Genomic DNA, 24,678 nt, shown 5'->3' with positions numbered 1-24,678 from the left:
GCAAGCTGCCGAGGCGTCTGTAGCTCAACCAGCGACCAGGTAAGTGGTAGCGAAAAGGGTGTGCGATTTGATCAAAAGGGTGCTAGCACATGTGGTCTGGCCAAATGCGGTACCGTACAGCGCGCGTTGGGCTTCGATTTCGGCAGTGCCAAATAGCTTTTGGAGGCGGGTAGGTTTGCGTACTAATGCATGGGTGTAATCCCATTGGTTGGGTCATATGTACCGCACAGCTCGGAGACGACTCCGCCCAGCTAGTGCAAAACCTTAAGTGACCACGCGATAGATCTGGCGTTGCGGTACATACAGATCTTGCTCCTCGGACACCACCGACGTAGGAACTCGCTTAACGGCAGATCAGCGACGTTAGTATCCGTGCCTGAAGATCGAGAATCTGTAACGGGTGGTCTGGAAGCCTCAGCCGATTTGAAACTTCGTAGTGCGAACATCGTCAGGCGTTGGGTTCTGGCATCGAAATCGAAGGCGCGCTTCGGAGTGCGAACCGGTTGCCCTCAATTAGCACAGAGTTGACGTACGTCAGGGGTTCAACAACAGAAGATTTGAGAAGACGTCGTTCTACCAAGCCACCATGAACGACTACAAAGAGCTGGCAAGATCCCTTCATCTTAGCATCATCAGCTTCAATCATCTCCAGCTCTTCTATCAGCTCCTCTCAGTCATCTCGGCCATCACACTCTTCGGTGTTTCCGTGCTATCAATCGCTTCTCAGCTTCGGATTTCACTATGCAGTTCACTACTACTACCCTCGCTCTTCTGATTGCTTCGGCAAATGCCTCTCCTCTCCTGGGCCTCAAGCTCGGTGGCATCAACGTCGGCGTTGCTACTTCCAGCGCTCTGTTGGATGTGAGCCTTGGTTCCGGATCGGGTGCTGCTGCAAAGGCAGCCACTACGTCCACCATCACCGCTGCGCCAACCGCCGCTTCGACTGGCCAGCCGACGATGCCATCGAGCTTCTCTGCCCCAGTCCAGGGTCACGGCGTGCTCTCTCTTGAGAACCTTCCCGCCATGCCGCCTGTCATTGACAAGGTCCTCTCTGGTGTTCTCGGAGCTGCTGTCGGTCTCCGTAAGTATACTCACTACCTCATCCCCGCCTGATTTTTTTGTACTAACTGACATCCTTTTAGTATCTGGAGCTTGCAACACCGACCACAAGTGCACCGTCACTGTCGCAGGCTCTCTCGAGAACCTGCTCGTCGACGGCGACAAGTACTCCATGAACAACACTGTTTCCGCATGGTGCGCCGAGGGCCGATGCTACGGTTCCGCCAACATTCCTCTTTCGGCTACCGCCCCCTTCGTCATTACCTGCGACCAGATCTCTGGCCACAAGGCGTGCTCCGCCACCATTTCGGGTATTGCCCGTGCCATCTTCGCCAACGGAGAGCAAGTCGGTAAGTTTGACGTTCCATCAGACAATTCCACAACAGATGCTAACAAGTTATAGAACTTTGGGGCTGGTTGACCCCTGCTGGTTACTGCAAGGACGGTGTTTGCACTGCTTCCATCACCGCTATCGGTGACCCAATGTACTAAGCGCGACCTACCATAGGTAGAGTTGTGATGGCTGAGATGACTGAGATGGGGCACCTGCACTTGTCATTCCTTCTTCCAGTTCGTGCCTGGGCCCAGTATGGAGTTTGATTGCTTCAGGATTTGGTCGACACAGGCTTATTTACGATGTAATGTTTTTTTGCGGTATCCCGCGACGCGTTGGCGCCGGTGAGCCAACTGGGTAGTAATGAAGTACTTAATATTAAACCAACACACTTTTGATTGAGAAGGACTACCCTGATATTGCGAAATGACAAAGGAGCACGCCTGGGTTAAGCTTTGACAAGCGCGTCGTTACAAGCCGTGCATTGATGACTGAGATGACTGGAGCTTAGCCGACCCGCATCATCGTTTTTCCGCTCCTGCTTATCTAAATTAAGTGACTCCCAACACCAATGCCGACTAGCCTCAGGCACCCAATGGCGCCACAAACAGCACGATGGACGCATCCAGGCGAAGGTCTCTCCTGTTGCCTGATTTTGTTCGCGGTCGTTTGATCTTCTTCACGGTCGTTGTGTTTGTGAAGATTCTGTCTGACCCCATCCCACGCGCATGTCTCTGCGCATCCACTCGCTTTCTACTTAGTTAATACTTTAATAATGTCTTCTTCTACTCAGCAGCAGCCGCAAGCTGTGCCGCAAGCGCCTGACGCGATTCCAGGAGGGCCCCCGTCTCCAGTCCCAACGCCCCCTCCAAAGTCCGCAGCCAGACTGTCCGACGCGACGAACGCGACCGCAACCTCGTCTGCGCACGCAAACTCGCCCAGAATGCCACCGTCGAGCAGCCCTGCGCCGGGTGTTCCCACCATGGCACCCCCGGCGTCGATCCCGCACGCGACAGCTCCACAGGGCGCCGCGACCGAGACCGAGGAACGCCTTTCATACAACGACAAGCTCAATGCTGCCGACCGATACTGGAAGTTCAAGTTCGGTCTCAAAGCCGCTGCCATCATAACAGGCTTGATCGGAGTCGGTTGCTTTGGCTGGCTGATGTCCACAATGGACAGTGAATACGACCCGGACTCTTCTTATTCAATCAGCTACGAAAGCTACTGGTCTCTATGGCCCAGTCTGATTACTTGGGCTGCCTCGATAGTCTGGTGTGCGCTCTGCATCATCGTGTTCCTGCTGCGCAAGCGACCTGTACATCCAGGTGTCCGCGTAGCGATGGATCTTCTCCTATGGCTTGGCTTCATCGTAACGGCTTTGTTCTCTCTTATAGCCCTCCGGTACTTGATGAGGTGGGGTCTAGACGGATTCGATACATGGGGTTGGGGCTACTCATACAGCAGCGATGGAGAATATGTCCTGGCTTCCAACAACACATGGGTATGGGAACAGGACACGAGCTACATCGAGACTCCTCGAGACTGTTCCCGATCCAGTCAGTTTGACAGCTGTGAGGAGCAGGACGCCTTCGTCAACAAACTATGGGCTGAAAAGGATCATCGCTCAAACGTCACTTTGACCGGTGTGGTATGCCAGTTCTTCGGCCTGGTCATTCACTTTGCGCTATTCGTGTGGGCTTGCGTTGACTGCCATCGCCACCGCCGCCGCACAACGAGCAAGGACGCCGAAAAGCTTGCTGCTGAAATCGTGCAGAACATGATCAGTAATGGTGCTGTTGTGCCGCCACCAGGACAGGCACACATGAAACCGCAGCCGGGCCAGGTCATGTACTATCAGATGCCGCCCAACCAGCAAGGGTACCCGAACCAGCCCCCGTATATGCAACAAGGACCGGGTCAGATGCAGCAGTTTGGGCAGCAGTTCGGGCAGCACCCACAGATGACGCAGCCGGTTCAGCGCATGGCGCCCGGACAGTACCCAAAGGGTCAACCTAGCATGGCAGCCTCGGATCTTCCTGAGAAGATTGCTGGATCCCGTTACGCTTAAGCGAAGAGGTGGACATGTAGTACTATTTTCATTGATGAGGATGAAGGAAGTGAATTTTCTTGGCGAGATACCCCAGCGAAACCTACCTAATAGTGTAAAGTTTATTCAACAGTTGACATCCATGTATCCTCCCTCGCGATGCCTTGTGCTAGTGCTGCAATACCTCATCCGAAACATTGAAGACGCGCAAGGTGGTGTCATCACTTGCTACGGCGATCTGTTGTGGCTCGCCATCTGCTCTTCCAGGTCGCCAGACGATCTGGTTGATAGTTTTCGCTGGGACCAAGTCTGCCTTGACCATTGATACTTGTGCCTGGTCCAAAGTATCTGGCGATGCGCTCGCAATACCGATTTCTCCGTTCTCTGTACCCAAGGCAAACATGATCTTTCCACCTGAGTGCACGCCGTTACAAGCTACAGCGGTAACAGCGGCGTTTGCTGATACGGTAGCCTTGAGCTGCACGTCGTTCTCGGTGATCTGCCAGATCTTGACACTCTTGTCTCGACCAGCAGTCATGAATGTAGGCTGTTCGAGCGGTGTCCAGGCAGCACCCAGTATCATGCGTGAATGGCCCTTTGGATTGGAGTGCTTGAGTGTGTATAATGACGGCTCTTCGCTGCGCTCCCAGATGACCCATTGTCTGTCTCGTCCAACACTAAGAAGGTGCTTGTCGTCTGGTGAGAACTGTAGCGCTGTGACGGTGAGTGAATGTGCCTTGAGTGCCGGTTTGACTTCTAGCCATTCTTTCGTGTCGTAAAGCCGTATGACGGCGTGGTCAATAGAGCTAGCTCGGCAGGCCGTTGCAACGAGACTTCCATCCCGGCTCACTGCAACAGCAGAGATCTCATAGCCGTGTCCGTATAGCTTCTCTGTCTCCGGCCATAGTAGGTGGCGTGCCAGATGATCCTCGAATGGTGGGTGACTGAAGTCCAGCGTCGATTTACGAATGACGGAGGCAGGGTCGACGGCTTCACGTTCGTCTTCGTCACCGTTCTCGACTGGCTCGTCGTCTCCCACAGCTTGAATAGCCTTATTCGATAAACCAAGGACGGGGATGTTGGCTGCATCCGGAAGCTCAGCAGTAGTTGACGCCTTGATACTGCAGAGATTTTGAAGCATCTCCGCTACACCTCTAGGTTCGTCGAAAATACGTAGCAACTTCTCGTCTGCGCCCGAGACGAATTGAGTGTTGGAGACCGCGTCGATACAATTCAAGTCGTAGCCGTGGATTTGGGGCCGCGAGAACTCGTGCCATGATGCTGGTGCACCTTCTCGTTTCCATTGCGAGTAGAGCCGACTGGTTTGATCGGAACCAGTGGAGAGCATGTAAGATCCATCTCTTGACCAGCTCACGCCTTTTACTTCGCGCACATGTCCTGTGATGGCTACTTGCTGCGTCCACATATCTTCCGTGGCCGAGTACGTCCACTTCCTCCAGCTACCAGTTCGCCCTAGTGATACCACAGTGTTGCCATCTGGCGACCAGAGGCCGATCCAGAAACCTCCAGCACTTCCAGTAGCGCTGGTCGAGCCTTTCTGTGCGCTGATCTCTCCTAACCTAGTGATACAAATCCACACACCAGAATTAGGATCGGACTCCCAGATGGCGAGTGAGTTATCTTCCGAAGCGGTGAGTAATTGGAGCTTCCCCTCGCGATGTCTCCACGAGGCCTGGTATATCCAATCTTCATGTCCTAGTAACAACGCTTCGAATGTAATGGAGTACTTGGAAGTAGCAGAGCTAATCCAATGTGCTTTGTTCGACAGAGACTTGCCCAATCCACCTAACGCTGGGTCGTTGAGTGCAGTACTGGCAGCAGGAAGCTCATCTCCACGGTGGAGGCGCCAGAGACGGACGTACTTATCTTGGCTTGCGGATGCCAGCAGTAAATCGCTGTTCAGATCAGATGTTTCTCTAGTGAATGCAAGCGCGCGTATCCATCCTTCGTGACCGGTAAGAGTTGCCGAAAGCTGGAATTGGCCTTCGTGCGATACGAAGACTTGAATGGTGCTACGTGTGCCCGCAACTGCTAGCACTGTAGATTTTTCGTCAAGAGTCGCAAGTGCCAGGTTCAGAGGGAAGTACTTTGGCGATAGTGTGATGGTCTGTACAAGCTCGACATCGACGGACCCGAAGTCTGCATCACGAACAAGCTTCCAGATTTTGACAGTGCCGTCTGAAGATCCAGTTGCAAAATTGTCCGAGCCAGGCAGTACTGCTATTCTGGTGACTGGCTGAGTGTGATCTGAAATCGTCTTGACACAGTCGAAAGATTCGCCTCTTCGGCCTCGCCATATGCGGATTGTGTTGTCCGCCGATCCACTGAGCAGGACTGAGACATTGGGCAATTGTGTTGGAAAGAATTTGACAGCGTTCACAGCTTTGATGTGCCCACTCAGAATTGCTTGCACGCCACGAAGACTTTCGTCCTATCTTGGTGAGTGAAGGTTGTGTCATTGGCCAGCCGCGACTCACCTGAGGATCCCAGAGTGCGATGCAGTTGTCTGCGCCGAACGCTAGCAGTTGCGACCCGGCCTCATCCCAGTCAGCGGCAGCTGGATTTCGATTGCCACCTGCAGCGATGAACTCAGTAGATATGTTCATTGTTGGGTCTAGGCGTTGCGTATGCGCAGGCACCGCATCTAGTCATCGCCGTAAGGATTTCTTTGGCGCTAGCCTCGCTTAGCTGCATTTGGCTCAGGGCTACAGAGCAGGCGCAACCGATCTCGATAACATCCGAATCTTTCACAACTCTAGCATCTTACAGACGAGCAGAGACGAAATGTCAAACAATGAGACGATCCCAATAACGATAGAGTTCAGGTAGGTCGGTTGTCCTGCGAAATGGCGATGTTCCTCTCTAATCTTCTACAGCGGGGGCTTGGAGATCCTGTTCGCCAACCAGAAAAAGTATGATCTTGCCCTACCAGCGAAAGATGAGTCTGGAGAGCCAGCAAACGTTGCATTCCTTGTCAGATACCTTTGCGACAAGGTCATGAAGGATCCGCGGAAAGAACTTTTCGTGCTTGACGATACTGTGTATGTTCCTGCCCTAAGAGAACAATGACATGCTGACATTAGCTTCAGACGACCTGGAATACTGGTCCTCATCAATGAAGCAGACTGGGAGCTGGAAGGTGAAGACAAGTACGAGGTTCAGAGAGGCGATCACATCATGTTCGTATCTACGCTACACGGGGGATAGTCAGAGATCGCCAAAGCCGAAATAAAATCCGCGTTGGAAACCACACTGCAATGTACCGAATCACACAAACATCTTGCATGTGACAATGTCGCATTGCAGTTGAAAGCACGAATATGAACGGCCGGCGTATACAAGTTTGCTGGAGCCCGGAAGCGGTCCGAATGACACCTCACCCTTACGAACTAACCATAAGCGCTACTTAGGCTCGTGATGACAGGGGCCCCACCCCTCACGACACATCTCAGACTCCCTTTCACTGCGTATGTTACGCCTACTCATCTCTTCTTTGATTTCAACTCGCAATTATGGGCCGCCTTGACATCTTGCCCGCGCACGTCGACCCCTCCATCTTCGACGCGAACGATGTGTTCCTGGGCACCGGCGGTATCTTGTACACAATCTGCTACGCCCTGATGGCGCGACAGTCCATTCGCGACCGCACATACGCCATGCCGCTCTTCTCGCTCGCATTCAGTAGGTGCTTCCATACGCACTGCATGTGAGACATACTGACCCGGTACACCCACGTTCAGACTTTGCGTGGGAGATTGTATTCGCGATATACGTTGCCGATGAGCTCCGGGAGAAGGCCCTCTTCGCCATATGGGGACTCTTAGACATGGGCATTGTCTATGCGGCTGTCACATATGGCGCCAATGAATGGAAACATGCGCCAGCAGTTGGCAGACATATCGGCAAGATCTTTGCTGGCATGTTGGTATGGTGGTGCATCGCGTTGTATGCTGTGAGCTCATGGTGGCTTGATGTAGATCACCCCGTCAACCCAAAAGTTGGAAAAGCGTACCGCGGCAATCTGGGCATCGACAAGGACGAGCTCGGTTACTGGACTGCTATGGTTGCACAGGTCGTGCTGAGCGTCATGTCATTGGCACAGCTTGTGGTCAGAGGAAGCAGTCGCGGCTCTTCGTACAGCATTTGGGCGTGCCGTTTTATCGGCAGTGTGTCGGGGTTGACGGTGAATTACGGATATGTTTGGTGGGTATGGCCAGAGGCACATGGTTACTATGTCAATCCGATATCACTGGTGATGATGGTAACTTGGATCCTGGCTGATCTGGGATATCTGGTGGTGTTTCGCAACGTGCGGCGGACGGGCGGGGTTGTCGACGGCAAAACCAAGTGAACGACTGTTGTAGAAGATATGAGTAGTCTATATGGGAGAATAAAATCGTTTTAGGCGCATCTTCGTTGGTGTAACAGAGCAGGCTGAGCTCAAAGCCGTGATGATCCATATAGGTTGCCAAGCCTTGGTCACATGCTTTCGCGACAGCGCGTTCAGGCCCCGGGGGTCCTGCCATGCCGGATCGCTTCCGCTTCTCAACGAATCTGTTTGTTTACCCAATCACCAACATTCCATAACAACCACATCTTGACTCTTGGACACATGGATTCTGATGATGAAGATCTCAAGCTTGCGATGGCAATGTCCTTGCAGGCGAATTCGCCTCGGGCTGCACGCGACAGCGCATCGGGCGATAAGCACGAGTCAATCGACCTCACATCTGACACTGAGGACGAAGATGACGACGATCTCCGGCGTGCGATTGCCTTATCGATGCAGGAAAGCGCAAATAATGACGTGCAACAGTCATCGGCTTCGAGCGCACCGCCAACGAGTGTGATCAAAACAGCAGCCGCCGTCGACAAACCTCCAGGTTTCATGGGTATGGATCGGAAAGCCATGGAACTGGAGCGTCTCGCAAGGCTTGGCAAAAGGAAGCGGGAGGTATCTCCTGAGATACCTTCTAAGCAAGTTGTAAGAACGCCTGCCGCCAAATGTGATTCGGACGAAACACCGTTACAATACCCCAATGGCGCGATCAAGCGCACTTTCGCGTCGAAATACCCACGAACCGACGACATCACTATTGAAGAACTACTAGAAGCCGATAAAGTCAATACCGCAGTCATCAGCTCATTTCAGTACGATTCGGGATGGCTATACGAAAAACTTGATCCGACAAAGGTCAAGCAGATCTGGCTGATGACTGGCAAGCACAGAGGCGAGGACGTTCAGGCAAAGCGCATACAAGAGTGGAGGGAGTCTCGCGTACCGAACATGAAGCTCCATTTCCCGCCTATGGGTGGCATGATAGCCAGCATGCACAGCAAATTCATGCTCTTGTTCGGAAAAGACAAGCTACGCATTGCGATTCCGACTGCAAACATGACACAGACCGACTGGGGCGAGGTCGCAAACGACTGGCAGCCCGGCATCATGGAGAACTCGGTGTTCTTGATAGACCTCCCTCGCAGACATGACGGTACTGTCACGGAGGCGAAAGACTTGACACCTTTTGGTCGCGAGTTGGTATACTTCTTGGAGCAGCAGGAAGTGGGTCCACAGGTCATCACCGGCCTGTTGAGATGCGACTTCTCGAAGACGAGTCATCTGGCCTTTGTACATTCCATGTATGTTCTTGATTACATTTCTTGAGGGTCAGTGCTAATCCGAATTAGTGGTGGTTCGCACAAGACTGAATCAGTTCATCCTACGGGTCTCCCTGGCCTCGCGCACGCTATACGAGAGCTTCATTTAGACGACGTCGCATGTATCGAGCTTGACTATGCAGCATCCTCCCTCGGTTCCATCAACGATGCCTTCTTGTCACGCATCCGTCTCGCAGCATGCGGCAAGTCGTTCGGGACAGACACTGCACCGGATTCCAACGTGCGCGATTGCTTTCGCATATACTTTCCTACCAACGACACGGTTGAAAAGAGCATGGGCGGTCCTGATGGTGCCGGTATCATTACGTTGACAAGACAAGCTTACAACGCACCATCGTTCCCAAGAGAATGCATGCGAGACTACGACTCGATGCGACGGGGGATGCTATCGCACAACAAATTGCTCTTCGCGCGAGGTCGTAGGAAGAATGGAAAGCCCTTTGCCTGGGTTTACGTCGGCTCTGCCAATATCTCTGAATCAGCGTGGGGAGGGCAGAAGATATTGAAAAGTGGGCAAATGGGGAGTCTGAACATCAGGTACGCAAAAAACACATTTGATTTGCATGTGACATATACTGACTTGGTATGAAACATCACAGGAACTGGGAGTGTGGTGTTGTCATGCCTGTGCCAGAGTCAAAGCTTCAGAGTCTCAAGCAGGATGACGTACCACCGATGAGCGTGTTCGACGGCACGATTGAGGTCCCTTTTCGAGTTCCTGCGGACGAATACAAGGGTAAACAGCCCTGGTTCTTCAGGTCATGAGCGGACTTTAGTTGCATCGGTGCAAACGGGGACTCCGAAAACTTGGTTCTCCGGGCGGAACCGCTGGATATTTAAGTTGTTTGGTGCGCATGTCGTGATCGGAGACATTTCCGCCCAGCAGAACCTTTCTGGCTGCACGCATACAGGGGGACCACGCATACCTCAGTCATATAGCGATGACTTGAACCCAAACAGAGAGTAATGCGAGGCTTTGCAGGGTCCTGACGCAGACCGTATATACCGTATTGCAGTGCACGTGATTGGAGACGATGCCTGGTGTCGATCATCAGCCCAGGAGTGAACCGAGTCTTCCCGGAGCAGCCGGACCAATGCGGGCGCGCGTGGTGGACGAAGCGGACATTCGGGCGTCTGAGCAAAAGTTCCGACGCGCCTCGCCAGCACGACGTATGAGCCATGATGACCGTATATGCATGCGCCATGAAGCTGTGAGTTCCGCCATGATAGTACGGACCCTTTTTTGTTTGTATCACGCATGTGTCCCCTTGATCTAGCCTCATGTCGGACCCAAAGCGCACGCGTCTCTCGGGCGATGCCTTGTTGCTGCAAGAGGGTAGCAATAGAGCCATGGCCGCGCCGCTGCACACCTGGTTCACTTCGCCCGCGCGGACGCACAGCAACTTAGCGCAGGCGAAAGAGCTGCCCTTGCACCTGATTCAGCTCATCCTCACACACGTACGTTGGTCTGCGCCCTGCCACGCGACGAGCTGCCCCAACCGAGCTATACTAACACGCACGGAAGCTCGACGATGTCGGTGACCTCGCGCGCATCACGCGCACGTCGCGTCTGTTCTACTACATGACGCTTCCGCGGCTCTACGAGACGGTCACGTTACACTCGTATGCCGAGATACGATACGTAGATGGCAGGCCAGAAGGCTACGGCAATGGCAGCCCGTTTGCCATGGGCCTCAACACGCTCGTGTCGCGAAACTTTGGCGACTACATACAGACGTTCCGGGTCAAAGGCGATTGGCGAGAACATGATACGGAGGAATACAAGCAGGGCCGAGTGCCGGACAACAGCATGATACTGCAGGTTGTCATGCGTGCCGCCATTGACAAGATGAAGAACCTCAAGGCTTTCGCGTAGGTGTCGTACCAGAATCATATCGGACAAATGCTGATATGCCCAGTTGGGAGCTGAGCACTCCTCCTTTGTATACCGTCTACCAGGGCATCGCAGCCAGGACGACGCTTGTCTCGCTCACCCTTCGGTGTCAAACCAAACGAATACCACGGCCGACCACCATTATACCTCCGCTTCCGAACCTGACCACTCTGATCGTGTACGATATCGATCCTCTCTGCTACCCCGACGATATCTCGCTGCTTCTGTTGGGTTCCAAAAAGCTCGAGCACCTCACATTACACTGGAGTCCGCGCATGCGGGCTGTAGGCGAAGAGTCGATTTCGCTGCACTCGTTATTCGGACGATGCATGTCTGCCAAGTATTCTATACCTCTTAAGCACCTGGGAATATACAACATCTACACTCGCTTCTCCGACGATGGCTTCCACCATGTTATCCGCCCCGACACCAATACAGAGCTCACCCTGATCAACGCCATGGGCTCTTCGGACCCTATGACCGTTTTTGCCGACGACTCTTGGAGGATACACAGTAATCACCCGACGCCTCACAACCTGAAGGTCATGCGCACCGATAATACGGATAAAGAGAGCGCTGTCATGCTAGGCAAATTCAAGGGCATGGAGCGGTTTTACATTGTGAGCAATAGGCGAGGCAAAGACTCACCAAGAACTACCAGCGCTGCTGCAACCCCAACAACACCGTCCACGATGACGCCGGGTGTCATTGGAGTCTCTAGCGCGAGCAGCACTCCAAAACACACGAATGAGCAACGCTGTCGCAGCATCGGGAGTGAGTTTATTGCGGCCATTCAAACCAATCACAACCACAGCATTCGCCATCTCCTTCTCTCGGATCGCTGGGTATTATCCGACGATGCCCTGTTCAGACTTTGCCAAACGTGCTCTAATTTGGAGCAAGTTGGCTTCGCTTGCTCAGTGCCACCGCTTGAGTCTCTGCGCCAGGTCTTTGCTCTAGTGCCCAAGCTCTGGGCCGTCCGTTTTCTATTCCGCCCAAGCTCTGACACAAGCGAGGCGCCGTATCAAATCACGGATGCGGAGATGCATGCCTTCGCGATTGGAACAGAGTTTTGGCGACCGGAGTATAAGAACATCAAGTACGTTGGCTACGGCGACAGCATCGTGCTCAAGCTAGGCGACGTTTACTACCCATCAAAGAAGGAGTCGACACCGAACACCCAGGACAACAGTATGAACGCGAAAAGAGCAGGACCAATAAGAAAAGTGACGGTTGTGAGAAGGGAAGATGTGAATCACATCGAGATTTGGGGGAAGGACACTACGGAATTCGATCCCTTGAACCCTTGATGCAGACATGTCAACATGACAGAAGTTATATGTCCATCGCGACGAAGCAAGCGCAGCGCTTCTTTCGCGCATCTTCTACATCCCGGACGCTCCTGGAGGAAACCGGACTCAGCCCCAGTAGGCACCAATGCCACCTGATAGGAAATATGGCACATTTCTCGTCCACCAATGCCAAGTGGTGCTGACGACGGTGGTCTGGCTTGCCTGTTTGGATGAGCCTTTGTTGGAAGCCCACTTTGCAAGCCAAAAGCAAGCCAACAATGTATACTAGTACGAGACAGTCGTGGAAGATGCGACTATGTACAATACGACCCATGGGACACCTTGGGCACCTATTTGATGCCTCAATACAGACTTCACTACGTTTCTTACTCCTGATTCACTCCTTTGTTGGCGCAGCTTCCTCAGCTCCGTTATCTGCTATTCGGTGTTTCGAGGTGACCACGGAAATCTGCTAGATCCTAACAACGACACATGGACACGGTGAGAAGTCTCAGACCCTTCAAGACAATATCGCTGAACAGAGCTAGACGTAGTGAAGGGTTCTCCAGCTTTGCTTGTTGCCTACCGTAGCATCGCATCCGCGCCTTTCACTGTCAATAGATCCTGCTCTTTGGCGTTGACACTCAGCGCATTCATTATTGCCTAGACTACATGGCGATTCTGCTCGCGAGCGACTCTTCGATTGACGCATACAGTGAGCGGCGTACGCTTCCACAGCAACATCTGACGACGACATGAACCCCAAATCGATTTATAAAGAGACTAACGAGTTGTACACCCCGATCCGCGAAGCAGGCAAAGGTACGTGCGGAAGTATCACGTTTTGTGTACGCACATCGTCGGCTGCAAGCTCATCCACGACTAGCTCTGTGGCGCAGAGTGCAGCCCTTGTCGCCGTCAAGATGATCAGTCGAGAGATGTGTCGCGACAGGATAGCCGATGAAATCATCGCTCTCGAACGCATCCGCAATCTTTTCGCCGCGGATAAGAACAACACCGTGGTGAAGCACCTTCCTCTCCTCATTAACAACGATGCAGTCAAGGACGGTGGGTCTGGCTGGCTGGCCGTTAGTCCCGTCTGCGGATTTGACCTTGAGCGCCTTCGAGTCGTCGTCACCTCGGCAGTTCAACCCTCGTCAGAAATGGACACTACTCTCCGTTTTCCCTTCCCCGCGATACCGGAGGTACTCGTACTACATGTCGCAAAACAGCTAACGGAGGCGGTCGGGTGGCTCCACGACGTCCCCAACATCTCCCACAACGACGTCTTTGGCGGAAACGTAATGCTCGACGTATCCGCCTCCAACAAAGAAGCCAACTTCACATTCCCAACCATCGTCTTGATCGATTTCGACCGCGCCACCCTGGACCCTGACAACATGGCAAAAGGCGCCGACCGCTCATATACTTACGAGCTCATATACATGCTCGACAATGCAGGTCGAGCGTCATCACAAGAGACGAACGTATTGGAAGATGTGATTGTGGCCAAGGAATCGATGACCTGGTGGGACGCGTTTAGGAATTTTCTTGTTATTAATAAGGGCCAGTATCTGCAGGATGAGTCGGCGAGTTTTGCGAAGTTCTGGGGAAGGTTTGGCGCGGATATTGATCGAAGGTTGGAGAATGTAACGGGGGAGGAATGGAGACGGATGAAAGAGCTGATTGATATGGTTGCGGAGAAGGAGGTAAGGTTTCCGAGTGAGGAGAGGGTTAGAGAGGTGTTGGGGGAGTAGGGGAGCGGATGTTTGTATGATGATGTAGGAGATATTCATCATAACATAGAGGCGTGCGCATTCTAGAAAACAAGTCGTGTTCGCCACATCCAACCACACTGTGCATACCATCGCCCATCTCCACTACCCAAAATACTACTACATGTACTCCTTCAAACCTGCACCGAAGTTAAGAAGACGTGGATGCACACCAAGCTCACACTTCTCAGCAGCATCACTGCCATCCCGACTACACCTACCATAGTTATACCACTGAGGGCAGACATCCGTCGAGTCCGTACCCAAATCACTAGATTCAGTCCGCCAATCGTCGTCAATACCGCTACCCTCCAACAGCTCCATATCAAACTCTGATTCCAGAGTCTGCGTGTCTTCATTCGTAGAACCTTGTATTGGTACACAGATCTCATGCAAGAGAAGCAAAGACTTCATCTCCTGCTCACTTTTCCTTAGCTTCTTATTCTCCTCCTTAAGAACCTTGTTCTGCGCTTCTACAGTCTCCAGCTTGGACTTGTAGTACACGTTTGTGTCTTTAATCACAAGGTCAAGGGCAACGACCTGCATGTCTGCGCTCGTTTTCGCCTTTTCGGTGTCTCGGAGCTCGGTCTCGTATCTTGTCTTGTTGGCTAAGAGAGAGGCAATCTCAGCACGAAGGTCGTTGTGAACGGTGTCTGAGTCGATTTGCCTGCGGAGTCGAAGGTACTTTTCTTTGTAGCTATTTTCGGCGTCAGCTTTTATGGAAGCGAGGTTCATTTTGTTGACGAGAGAGGAGAAGTTGTTGGGGTCGGTGGTATCGGTGGGTTGCTCGGGGGAGCTTGTTAGCCAGGAGGTTAATGTCATTGCTGTTTGTCTGTAGTTGTTTAGATGTTGTGCGCTGTGCTTGGTCTTGATGATGTCGATGGCTGGTAAGACTGAATCGTCGAATGATTGTGTGAACCAACGTGATACGATGGGAATAGCTAGGACTTGAAGAGATATGGCCGAGTCTCAGACAGTTGTGAGCTTGAGACACGGGCACTGTGAACTTGAGTTGAAGCCCCGCCTGGACAATGATGTGAGCACACGGTCACCCGCAATTATACAGCGGTGTGCTCCTATTCTATTACTTGCGAATGTCTTGTTTAGTCGAATCTGTATGTATAGAAATATTGGGCGGCCAGGTATCGTCATCATCAGGGTTTGTCGAATGGCTTGTGTATAGCAATCGAACTAGCAACTCTCTTCGAGAACGAGGCAAATTAATTGTTACTAGATGACTAGGTAAGACTCTCAGCATCCTCGTTGTGCATCTTGGTGTTCTTCTCCCTCTCCAGGAAGGTCTCCTGCTCAATCCTACTCTTCTCAACGTCTACAAAGAAGAAAAGCCAGGCACAGCTAACCAGGCTCAACGCGAACAAGAAATAGAAAGGACTGCTGTTGTTGCCAGTATCATCGATAATGGCAGAGCTCACCAGTGGGCCGATGAAAGCACTCGTCTTTCCCACGATTGAGAACAAACTGAAGAAAAGAAACTCTTTCCCTCTCGGTGTAACCTCGGAGATCATGGTCTGCGAATAGCTGTACCACGGGCAGACAAGCAATCCATAGAAGGCCTGGTATACCCAAACCTCCCACTTGTTGTGGAAACCGAAGCGCTGCGTCCAGATGCCGATCATGCCCCAGCCGTCGAGCAGAACGATGCATATGGCGACAACCATGAACATGGTTTTGGTGGAAAGACCGTAATACTTCTGGATGCGCCAAAAGGCGCCGATACCAACTGCCTGGGCAGCGATACCTACAATAAGCAGGTAGGTAAGCTGCAGACTGTTGTACGCAACAATCTCGTTCTGTAGAGTCCCGATAACCGTCACGGTGGTGTTGAGACTGTCGCCGAGGAGAAAGTAGCCCGCCAGATATGCCAGACTTTGGCGCAACTGCCAGATCTGTCGCATCGCGTATCCGAGCTGTTTGAGACCTGCTAGGACTATGTTCGCGCGTCCTGGGTCCTGGCCTGGTCGTCTTTTCTCGAGGATGAACCACGGAAGAGCGCATAAGATCCAAACTCCGGTCGCAAAAGCGATGAGTACCGAGAGACCCCAGTTGTTGTTCTCCGCGCTGTCATTGACGTGCAGACCGAACATGATGCCCACGATAACAGCCAGGATGAGGATCTCAAATACGGATTGAACGTAGAACGCTGTGTTGGAGAGCTCATTTCGCTTCATCATATCGGCAAAATCGTACTCTGCGCGGGTAATCGTTCCATCGGCGAACTCCTCGGCTTTAACTCGCAGTTCCTTGGTGTTCCTTGCCAGCCCAGGGAAGGCAGCAGTCCAGAATGTGATTGTCGTTTGGTATGCGATAAGACCGACGATATAGAGACCCACACCGGCGTGCCATTTATCCTCGGTATGAACGCCTAACCAGCCAAAGCCGATTCCAAAAGCAATGACGGACAGCCCTATCAGGATGTTGGGGCGCCATGTACCAAAATCGGCGAATGAACCGAGGATCAAGAAAACGACGACCTGGATGGCGAAACTGATGCCGTTGCAGAGAAGCACAATGGAGTTGATGGTACGGTCTCGGCCCATGAAGTACAGCACCTCGGAGTCTCCTGCAGCTTCATACATGAGATTTTGGAAAGCCGTCGGACCGAAGTTGAATAGAGTGAGGCCATTGTCTCCGACGTAGTAGCTGTTCGAAATTAGGATGTCAGCCTCAGCACAGTCAATGTACCGCGCTCCAAATCAGTCCCTGCGCTGGAATAGTTTGCATACCAGTAATACGACCAGATCTCCCACTTCGATGTCTCGTAACGCTCGTCGAACTGGTCCGGTGCAACGGGGGTGTCTGTATCGACGGGTACGCCGACAGCTCCCTTGATCGGGTCCTCAGCCGGCGCACTGAGAGGCGCAAGGCCTGGCTCGTTTGAAGCCATGAATGTGAAATGAAATGGACGTAATGTCTAAAGGAACTCAAAAGATTCAGAGTCCAACATTGCGCGACTTAAAGCTTTTTCAGCCGGGTAAGTAGTCGCTTAGCGTACCCTGGCGATTCGTCATGGTCGGAGATAACCTCCTAGCAGTGCATGGGGTGAAGGTGCACCATGAGCCTAGGCCTCTAACGGCGCGGAATGTCGGAAGGATCGCGGTCGCAATGGATACTCCGCATGCAAAGAAGTGCCGATGATTGGAAAGAGTGGAAAGAGGCGCGAGTAAGACATGCAAGCTATAGCCAAGCCGAGCTTGGTTCGTCGATGATGTGGGGTGAAGCTTGAAAACCCTGAATTTCTGATAAGCTAGATCGTATCTGGAATAGCGCATGTCCGCCACCGGCGTAGGTGATTATCGAAGCCCCGCGCGCGGCGCGCAAACCTCAGTGTATAACATCGCGACATCTGGCACGCTTGCGATGATTTTGCTACAGTCGATACCACGAGCTGCCACCGCCAGATCTGATTACAGTCTGGAGATGACTCCCACACTACAGTCCATGAGGATGTTAACTCAAAAGAGATGGTCTCGAAGACTTTCTCTTTTACCACAAGCGCGAGACTGCATGTTAAAGGGTGGTGAAGCATTCGAAGTGCACAGGATAAGATGCATCATCGAGGTTCCATGATACTACAGATTCGGTACATGGTACAGTTTCCAATCACTGTGGGAGCACCCGTAGTAAGTCGCCCAAAGAAAACAATAAAGAAAACACAACGCTGTGAGCGATCCAAGGCCAGAACATCCACCTCCACCCGGCTATGTTCAGCCCTATGAGAGCCTGCCCTTTCGGGCGGCTGGAACTCAATAGGGCTGTCAAGCCAGGGTGGAGGGGAATACATCAAAGATAGCAAACTCGATCCAAACAAACATAACCAACCCCCTTCAACGCCGCCAGAATGCAACAACCATGCGGAGTTGCGGGCAAGCATGTTGACCCTCAAGATATATCAAATAGGTCAAGCATCCTAACCCTGGCTCGGCGCCGGCTTCGCGTCCGCCTTCGTACCCAAACGTGAAGGCCGCTTGCCCGCCTTGGTCTGGGCTACAAGGAACTCCTCGTTCTGGTAACTCTCGTCTCCTTCGTGTACGTTGGGACACCTATAGCCCTTATCGCAAGTGCCGGCAGCATAGTTGAAGCATTTCTGCCGCACACATTTGGTTCCTGATGCAGCACAGTTTGAGCATGGCGCGCCTTCGTCGCATTCGCCTTCCCACCAGTGACGGTAGCAGTTCACACATGGGACTCGGGTCGGCTCCGCCGGACCTGGCGTCTTGCGCCTCGATCGTCCAGAAGGTGCAGAAGGTCCAGGTGTAGAGCGGGAAGAAGCTCGAGTCGCTCGTCCCGAAACAGAAGGCTGGCGTGAACCGTTCCTGCTCATGTCCATGGTGGGCTCATTCTGCAGGCTCTCGGACCCGTGAGACATGTCTCTTGAACCACTCTCGTACGGTTGTGAGTGATTGCGTGAATGGGTTTGGTAGCTGCGCTGTTGAGGCTGCTGGAAGTCGGCTTGGTGCATCGGAGGCGTTCCATTCGAAGGGAGAGTCGAGTTGAAGGCCGTTTGAGTGTTGTTATCTTCTGTGGGAAACCAATCGCTGACATCATATGTGTCTCCGAGGTTTGGCTGAGAACCAACGTAAGCAGCACCAACATCTCCCGTAAGTGCGTTAACGTCGAAGGCAAAATTCGAATCCAACTCTTCCATGATGGGAGCGTAGTTTCCCGCCACTCTCTGGTTCGTACCATTTGTTGATAAGTTCTGCTGCTCAAAGTTCTGCCTCATATTCCAGTTTTGCCCAGTGGGGGGTGCAAATTGACTCGAAGAGTGTTGCGCGACGTGAGGTCGAGGCGACGCCACAGAAGAAGCTGAGCCGTACGAAGGTGTACGTCTCATAGACCCATGCGCCGGTGTCGACATCTGTGACCGAATTTGCGACTGAGCATCTCGCTGCATCTGTTGCATCATTAAGTCTCCGTCGTACGAGTTCATGTTCCCGGCCTGATTGGTCATATGCTGACCACTTCCCATCTGTCGACCGACCTGCGGAGATGTGCGCATCAGGCCTAAGTTATGTTGAGGGAATCTAGGTGATTGACTGCCGGCGTTACCCGCAGCCAAGTTCTGCATCAAGTGTCGCTGCTGCTGGGGTGACATGTTGCTGGGTGTGCGTCCTGGAGGCGCGGCCATCATGGCACCAGGCTGTTGAGAAGGACGCCGGGCGGGTGCCATCTGCCCTGCTGAGCCATTCGACTGCTGTGACGAGCTTCGTCCATACATGCCATTGGGTGCGACATGTCGAGCTTGCCTCTGCATTTGTGTGTCGCCCATGATAGTATTGCCGTTTGACCATGTGGTTGACAAAGGGCTCATGGCATTGGTATCAGAGGGAAGTGAGTTCGAGTGCGTACGCTTGAAGTCTGGTGTAGTGATACCGGCAGCACTGTGTGTATTAGCAATAGCTTCACTCATAGAAACGATGTAGAACTTACCCAGCTGCGTCAAGCTTCCTTCGCTTGTTAGAGTCGAATGCTCCCTGCGAAGAAGTCGGTTGGCTCCGTTTGGGAGGCCTCTGAGCATCGTTTGGCACAGGGTGCGATACTGATGCTGCTGTAGGCCGTTGCTGGGCTATCGCAAGCTTGGTATTGGCAGCACTCAGCGCAGCTTCAGCTGCAGAAGCCCTCTGTATGAGACTAGTCTGCTCTGAACGCCATTCAGCCTCTCTTTTCTGTACGTGCTCTTTCGCTTTCGTCTCAATGCCCTTCTTCATCCATGCGACATGTGCGGTCGCCTTTTCTTCTATTGTCTTTCGGTACTCAGCGTTCTCACTCTGCTTTGCTATGGTGGCTTCTTTGAACCCATCAGCCTTGGCAGCAGCGACGCGAGCCATGGTCGACGCATCGGCTGCGGCTTTCGATTTCTCTTTCTCCGTGGCGATTTCTTGTCGTAATTGTGCGATCACGCTCTTCAGATCTTTGTTGACGTTGCCCTGCGTGTCCCTGTCGGATTTAAGCTGGCCAATGATCTTATCAGACACCTTTTTCTCCGCCTCTCTTTCACGTTTCTCCGCCTCTCTATCACGTTTATCCTTCTCTTTATCACGTTCAGACGCGAGGTAGCCCTGTTGAAAGACATCCACCTGCTTTGTGAACTTCTCAATGAGTTCTTCTTTAGAACATTCTCCACTAGCCTTTTCTTCCTCGAGCTTAGCTATCATCTCGTCGCGACCCTGAAGAATGCTATTAACACCAACAATGAAGTCCGCACGCTCCTTGTCCATCGTATCGATTCTTTTCTTTAGGTGACGGTTCTCGTTATTGGCGTGCATCTTCTCTGTATAGCGGTTTTGAGCGCGTGCCTTTGCTGCTTTCGTTTCGATTTCGGCGGCAGTAGCACGCTTCGCGGCATCAATGACTCTTTGCTTCCCATCCGCGACTTCTTCGACAAGGTGCTTCTTGGCTAGTTCATACTGAGCAAGGCGCTGCTTAAGGGCGAAATTCTCTTCGGAAAGTGAGACCGTGGGCGAGGTAGCTTCCTGGGACGTTTCTGGAGTGGGTTGCTGTGGCTTTGCGGGTTCGGGGATCGACGGGCTCCCTTGGGAGGTGAGAGCCGAGGGCGCCATGACAGTAAGAGCAATCCGGGTGCAGGTAATCGGTATGAAATGAAAATGCACGATCAACGCGCGGGGTAGCAATGTGTGACTGATGCGATGATATCGTGAGATAATGTTGTGGTAAGTAGACAAAGGTTGAGGTGAGACGTAGGTAAACAGTGCAGGAAAGTGCGAGTAGAGGTGGTATTTTGGCGCTAGTCGCAATCTTGTTGCGAAAGTCAAAGTGAGCGTCGGATTGAATGCGTCCAGTGAAGGTGAAGGCGACTGCGGTGCTTAAAGATGGCTTCTCCTTAGGATTGGCAGAGGTCGGCTGCAGATGTGCTGCGCTATCGAGTCGCGAAAAAGTCTGTAGTCTTGGTTCGGGTACCAAGAATGAGAAAATTGGTGGTGGTGGTTGTTGTTGTGCGCGGAAGCGATGGGTCAGTCCTGTGGTTGAAAAATCGTAGGTGACAGAGGATTTAGGCGGCACACAATGTCCAAGATCGCGCCTCGCGGAGGGCAGCAGGCCACACAACTCAGCGTGCAGTCGAGGGTATGAGTTATAAATGCGAACCAGGTAAGCGTGCAGTAATGGTAAACGAGGTAGAGCTGTTCGGTGAAGGCAGCACGATATTGCCGGCGATGACGACCTCGCAAAGCCGACCATGTGACCTTGGGTTAGAGAGAAGATGCTGCCCAGGCGCAATACTCACAATCCCTCCATTTCGTAAACATGAAATCGACCGTACGATAATACCAAAGAGATCTCTGCAGATGCAGTATCTGTCTTGCCGTCTAAAACTTTTAGACACCACTCGCCATCCTCGCTGAGACGAATACAAAACTCCCAACCACTTCAAATTTACGGTCGCAAGCAGGATCCGTTGGAAAGAAACATGATGAATAGACGGGCAGAGCAAGAGCTTTGTGAGATTGTACCTGCCATGCGTTTACGGTGCTGTGCAATGCATTGAAGCCAGCATCACCTAGACTGTACCGTAACCGTTACAGTATATTCAGTGTCTGGACGCCTATACAAGAGAAAGCCCTGTTTTTCGATGGTCGAAATGCAAGGACACTACCTGGCGGTAATCAAGACCTCTTCCTCGCCGCCATCAAGGTTGGTGAGGCACCTCGGAGAAGTGAAAGTCGAGCTAGCGTTGAGTCGCATCCTCTCCGACATGGCTCGCAACGCGGTTTTGAGCGCGTAACGCAATGTCGCAAGATGATATGCATGCGCACAGTGAAAGTCCTGCGCAATACTAAGTCTTCGCCATGATATTTCGACCGCGTGCGATATCGTTCGTGATCTGTGCAGCCTTTGAGGCAGACTTCGCGTGCGCTGACAACATGACGTCATGAGCATTGCATTCGTCCGCGTGCCGCCAGTCGGGGAATCCAGGAGTCATGATACATAGCGAAAATTGAGAGCGAAGGCATGGTGTCTCAGGAAATAAAAGGGATGCAGGATGGGATTGAACGTCGGACGTGAGAAGAAGCTCGCAACACGCGACGCGACTGCCAAGGGTGACTGCCTAGGTAGGTTTGCCGATCCCTTTCCCTACCCCGCCACCCCCCCTATGCGCGTCATTTCGACGGACTCTTTCCATCAAGACAGCTTCGTGGTATCAACTACAGTCTTCGTGCGCACCCCCTTGAATCGATTATTTCCCCCTCTATCCCATCCGTCGACCTCCAGATCATGGTTCCAAGGTTGTCTGATTGAGTTACCGGAATCGCAACACCGACTCCATGTTTGATCAGCCATCCCCAGAGCCTACGGACAGCGCTTCATCACAGGTTAAGCAGCAAACACGTTTGTTTGAGTATGGCGCATTATCCTGGGCTGTCGGCATCCGAATGTTCACCTGAGCACTGTCCAGCACAACTGCATCAGCTATTCGAGATTCGAGCGCCACGCGCTTGACCAGCTCACATATCTGACGTCCATGCTAGGCCCAGAACAGGACTACGACAGATTTTGATGATAGTCTAGTGAAACCGTGCGAGATCGGGCACGAAATGGGACCTTATGGGCTGTAGTGTACGTGTGGTCGAGCTGAGCGCCATTGGTGGGCTCGGAAATCTGATGGCGTCTCCAATGAACGGTCAGTCCGATATCAGTTATACAGTCGAGCTCCCTGTCAACACGGCCGGCGATGGTAGGCCTTACTTCTGCCGAGCTACCGGCGACAGCTATTCGCTATATTTCTACGTTGCTGACGGTCAACGGCGTGGTAAGCTTACGCCCCAATGTAGACCCCGCTTCGTCACGTCTTCGTCTACTCAAGGTTGGACCCAGCGTGCGAAGCCCTATATGTACAAGTATTCGCCATAACATTTGTCCTTCGTCCCTTTTACTTGTCACTATACTACTCTTTGCGCAATGGCTACCAAACGCCCTATCAACGAAGCAGACATCGCGGAACTTCGCGAATTGCTGAGAGATACAGACGCCCAGTTGGTGACACCGAAGGAAACTGAGGCATACACAAAATCCATCCACCGATGGTCAAGTGCTGCGGTGAAGCCCGCGGGAGCATGCCTCATCCCCAAATCGGAAGAAGCAATCTCAATCACCCTCAAGTATGCTACCGAACACAATCTTGATCTCGCCGTCAAAGGAGGTGGTCACTCTACTGCTGGCGCATCATCAACGGACGGCGGACTACTCATCGACTTGAATACGCATATGCGTACTACCAACGTCGACGTCGAGGGAAGAACGATCAAAGTCGGCGGAGGTGCCGTTTGGGGTGATGTCGACGAAGCTCTTGCAATGTACGGTCTTGCAGCAGTTGGTGGCACCGTCTCAGATACCGGCGTCGGTGGTCTCACGTTCGGCGGCGGCTTTGGCTGGCTCACAGTCAAACACGGACTGGTTGTTGACAACCTAATTTCATGTACTGTCGTTTTGGCGGACGGCAGTATCGTCAAGGCCTCTACCGATGAAAATCCAGACCTATTTTGGGCTCTGCGCGGCGCGGGACAGAACTTTGGTGTTGGCATTGAGTTTGTATTCCGCACCCATGAGACAGGCGATCTGTGGGCTGGCTTCATGATGTTTCCACCGACGCCAGATATCATCAAGAAAGCCGTGGAAGCATGCAACGATATCTTCACCCCGGATGCAGCTGGCAATTCAAAAGCGACGGGGAAAGCTGCGAGTGCTTTCGGTTTCGTCAGGCCTCCACCTGCTGGTGGCCAGGTCCTGTTTTTCGTAGCCGCAATCTTTCACGGGTCGGAAGAAGATGGCAAAGAGCTGTTCAAGGACATCGTTGGGTTGGAACCTTTGATGAGTACCATGGCAATGATGCCGTACGCCAAGGCAAACAAACTCATGGATCTACCCATCGGTGCGCGTGTCTCTATCAAGGGCGCTGGATTCGAGCTTCCTGTCCGTGGCGACTTCGTGGTATCCGTCTTGGAGGCGTACGCCAAATTCACTGACGAGACGTCCGATGCAGTCGGCTCCCAGGTTATGTGGGAGCTACTAGACCCGACGAAGATTGTTGAAGTCACCAACTCTGACATGGCCTTTGCTAACCGCGGAAGACACTTCAATGCGGCTGTTGCGCCTTTGTGGTGGGACCAGGAGAACGATCAGAAGTGTAGGCAGTGGTCGAGGGATGTTGCGCTTCTGTTTAAGAATGAACTTCAACGTGGTGGCGCTGAGGCAGCGGCGAGCAACGATGGGTGGATTGGCAAGAGAGGTAGTCATGGAGCGACAATGGTGTATGGGAACTACGACCGTAAGTACTCTCCAAAGCGTGAAATTCCTCACTTATATAACGCGAACACGGGAAAGATATCCTTATGCAAGCAACGGTGTGCTAACGCCCAGACAGAGTATGAAGAGAAGTCCAGGGACGTCTTTGGCAACAACTACGAGCGTTTGCAAGACCTAAAGGCCAAGTATGACCCCCAGAACATGTTCAACAAGCTCTTTGCTGTAGAACCGAGAGCGTTGACTCCCTAGATATGTATACATTGTTGCCAACCTCGCTAGATGTAGGCGTACAA

General features: G+C 52.5%; 10 protein-coding genes across 10 annotated transcripts; 7 read left to right on the top strand and 3 right to left on the bottom strand.

The window, feature by feature from the left end:
- Positions 1-741: 741 nt before the first annotated feature.
- On the top strand, positions 742-1,462 carry J4E87_006930 (uncharacterized protein; the record flags this gene model as incomplete). The annotated part of the gene is made up of 3 exons (XM_049378531.1): positions 742-746; positions 849-1,081; positions 1,143-1,462. The coding sequence occupies 3 exons, from the start codon at positions 742-744 to the stop codon at positions 1,460-1,462; spliced, it is 558 nt and encodes a 185-aa protein (XP_049231924.1).
- A 706-nt stretch (positions 1,463-2,168) lies between these two features.
- J4E87_006929 (uncharacterized protein) lies at positions 2,169-3,464 on the top strand (the record flags this gene model as incomplete). The annotated part of the gene is made up of 1 exon (XM_049378530.1): positions 2,169-3,464. The coding sequence occupies one exon, from the start codon at positions 2,169-2,171 to the stop codon at positions 3,462-3,464; it is 1,296 nt and encodes a 431-aa protein (XP_049231923.1).
- A 148-nt stretch (positions 3,465-3,612) lies between these two features.
- J4E87_006928 (uncharacterized protein) lies at positions 3,613-6,070 on the bottom strand (the record flags this gene model as incomplete). The annotated part of the gene is made up of 2 exons (XM_049378529.1): positions 3,613-5,895; positions 5,942-6,070. 2 exons carry the CDS (start codon positions 6,068-6,070, stop codon positions 3,613-3,615), a joined length of 2,412 nt encoding a protein of 803 aa, XP_049231922.1.
- A 240-nt stretch (positions 6,071-6,310) lies between these two features.
- Positions 6,311-6,671, top strand: URM1 (Ubiquitin- modifier 1; the record flags this gene model as incomplete). The annotated part of the gene is made up of 3 exons (XM_049378528.1): positions 6,311-6,318; positions 6,341-6,505; positions 6,554-6,671. The coding sequence occupies 3 exons, from the start codon at positions 6,311-6,313 to the stop codon at positions 6,669-6,671; spliced, it is 291 nt and encodes a 96-aa protein (XP_049231921.1).
- A 1,438-nt stretch (positions 6,672-8,109) lies between these two features.
- Positions 8,110-9,908, top strand: J4E87_006926 (uncharacterized protein; the record flags this gene model as incomplete). Its single annotated transcript, XM_049378527.1, has 4 exons — positions 8,110-8,117; positions 8,157-9,104; positions 9,153-9,680; positions 9,743-9,908. The coding sequence occupies 4 exons, from the start codon at positions 8,110-8,112 to the stop codon at positions 9,906-9,908; spliced, it is 1,650 nt and encodes a 549-aa protein (XP_049231920.1).
- Positions 9,909-10,493: 585 nt separating this feature from the next.
- J4E87_006925 (uncharacterized protein) lies at positions 10,494-12,347 on the top strand (the record flags this gene model as incomplete). Its single annotated transcript, XM_049378526.1, has 3 exons — positions 10,494-10,601; positions 10,669-11,015; positions 11,063-12,347. The coding sequence occupies 3 exons, from the start codon at positions 10,494-10,496 to the stop codon at positions 12,345-12,347; spliced, it is 1,740 nt and encodes a 579-aa protein (XP_049231919.1).
- Positions 12,348-13,084: 737 nt separating this feature from the next.
- J4E87_006924 (uncharacterized protein) lies at positions 13,085-14,086 on the top strand (the record flags this gene model as incomplete). Its single annotated transcript, XM_049378525.1, has 2 exons — positions 13,085-13,151; positions 13,236-14,086. The coding sequence occupies 2 exons, from the start codon at positions 13,085-13,087 to the stop codon at positions 14,084-14,086; spliced, it is 918 nt and encodes a 305-aa protein (XP_049231918.1).
- Positions 14,087-14,224: 138 nt separating this feature from the next.
- On the bottom strand, positions 14,225-17,242 carry J4E87_006923 (uncharacterized protein; the record flags this gene model as incomplete). The annotated part of the gene is made up of 4 exons (XM_049378524.1): positions 14,225-15,045; positions 15,354-16,765; positions 16,849-16,990; positions 17,236-17,242. 4 exons carry the CDS (start codon positions 17,240-17,242, stop codon positions 14,225-14,227), a joined length of 2,382 nt encoding a protein of 793 aa, XP_049231917.1.
- A 790-nt stretch (positions 17,243-18,032) lies between these two features.
- J4E87_006922 (uncharacterized protein) lies at positions 18,033-20,685 on the bottom strand (the record flags this gene model as incomplete). Its single annotated transcript, XM_049378523.1, has 2 exons — positions 18,033-19,506; positions 19,556-20,685. The coding sequence occupies 2 exons, from the start codon at positions 20,683-20,685 to the stop codon at positions 18,033-18,035; spliced, it is 2,604 nt and encodes an 867-aa protein (XP_049231916.1).
- Positions 20,686-23,041: 2,356 nt separating this feature from the next.
- On the top strand, positions 23,042-24,634 carry J4E87_006921 (uncharacterized protein; the record flags this gene model as incomplete). The annotated part of the gene is made up of 2 exons (XM_049378522.1): positions 23,042-24,407; positions 24,504-24,634. 2 exons carry the CDS (start codon positions 23,042-23,044, stop codon positions 24,632-24,634), a joined length of 1,497 nt encoding a protein of 498 aa, XP_049231915.1.
- Positions 24,635-24,678: the final 44 nt, after the last annotated feature.

This window comes from Alternaria ethzedia, assembly GCF_023757985.1.
Source record: "Alternaria ethzedia strain BMP 0044 chromosome Unknown scaffold_17, whole genome shotgun sequence".
Taxonomy (NCBI): Eukaryota; Fungi; Ascomycota; class Dothideomycetes; order Pleosporales; family Pleosporaceae; genus Alternaria; species Alternaria ethzedia.
Note: the sequence above shows the minus strand (reverse complement) of the source record. Positions and strands in the feature narration are given on the sequence as shown.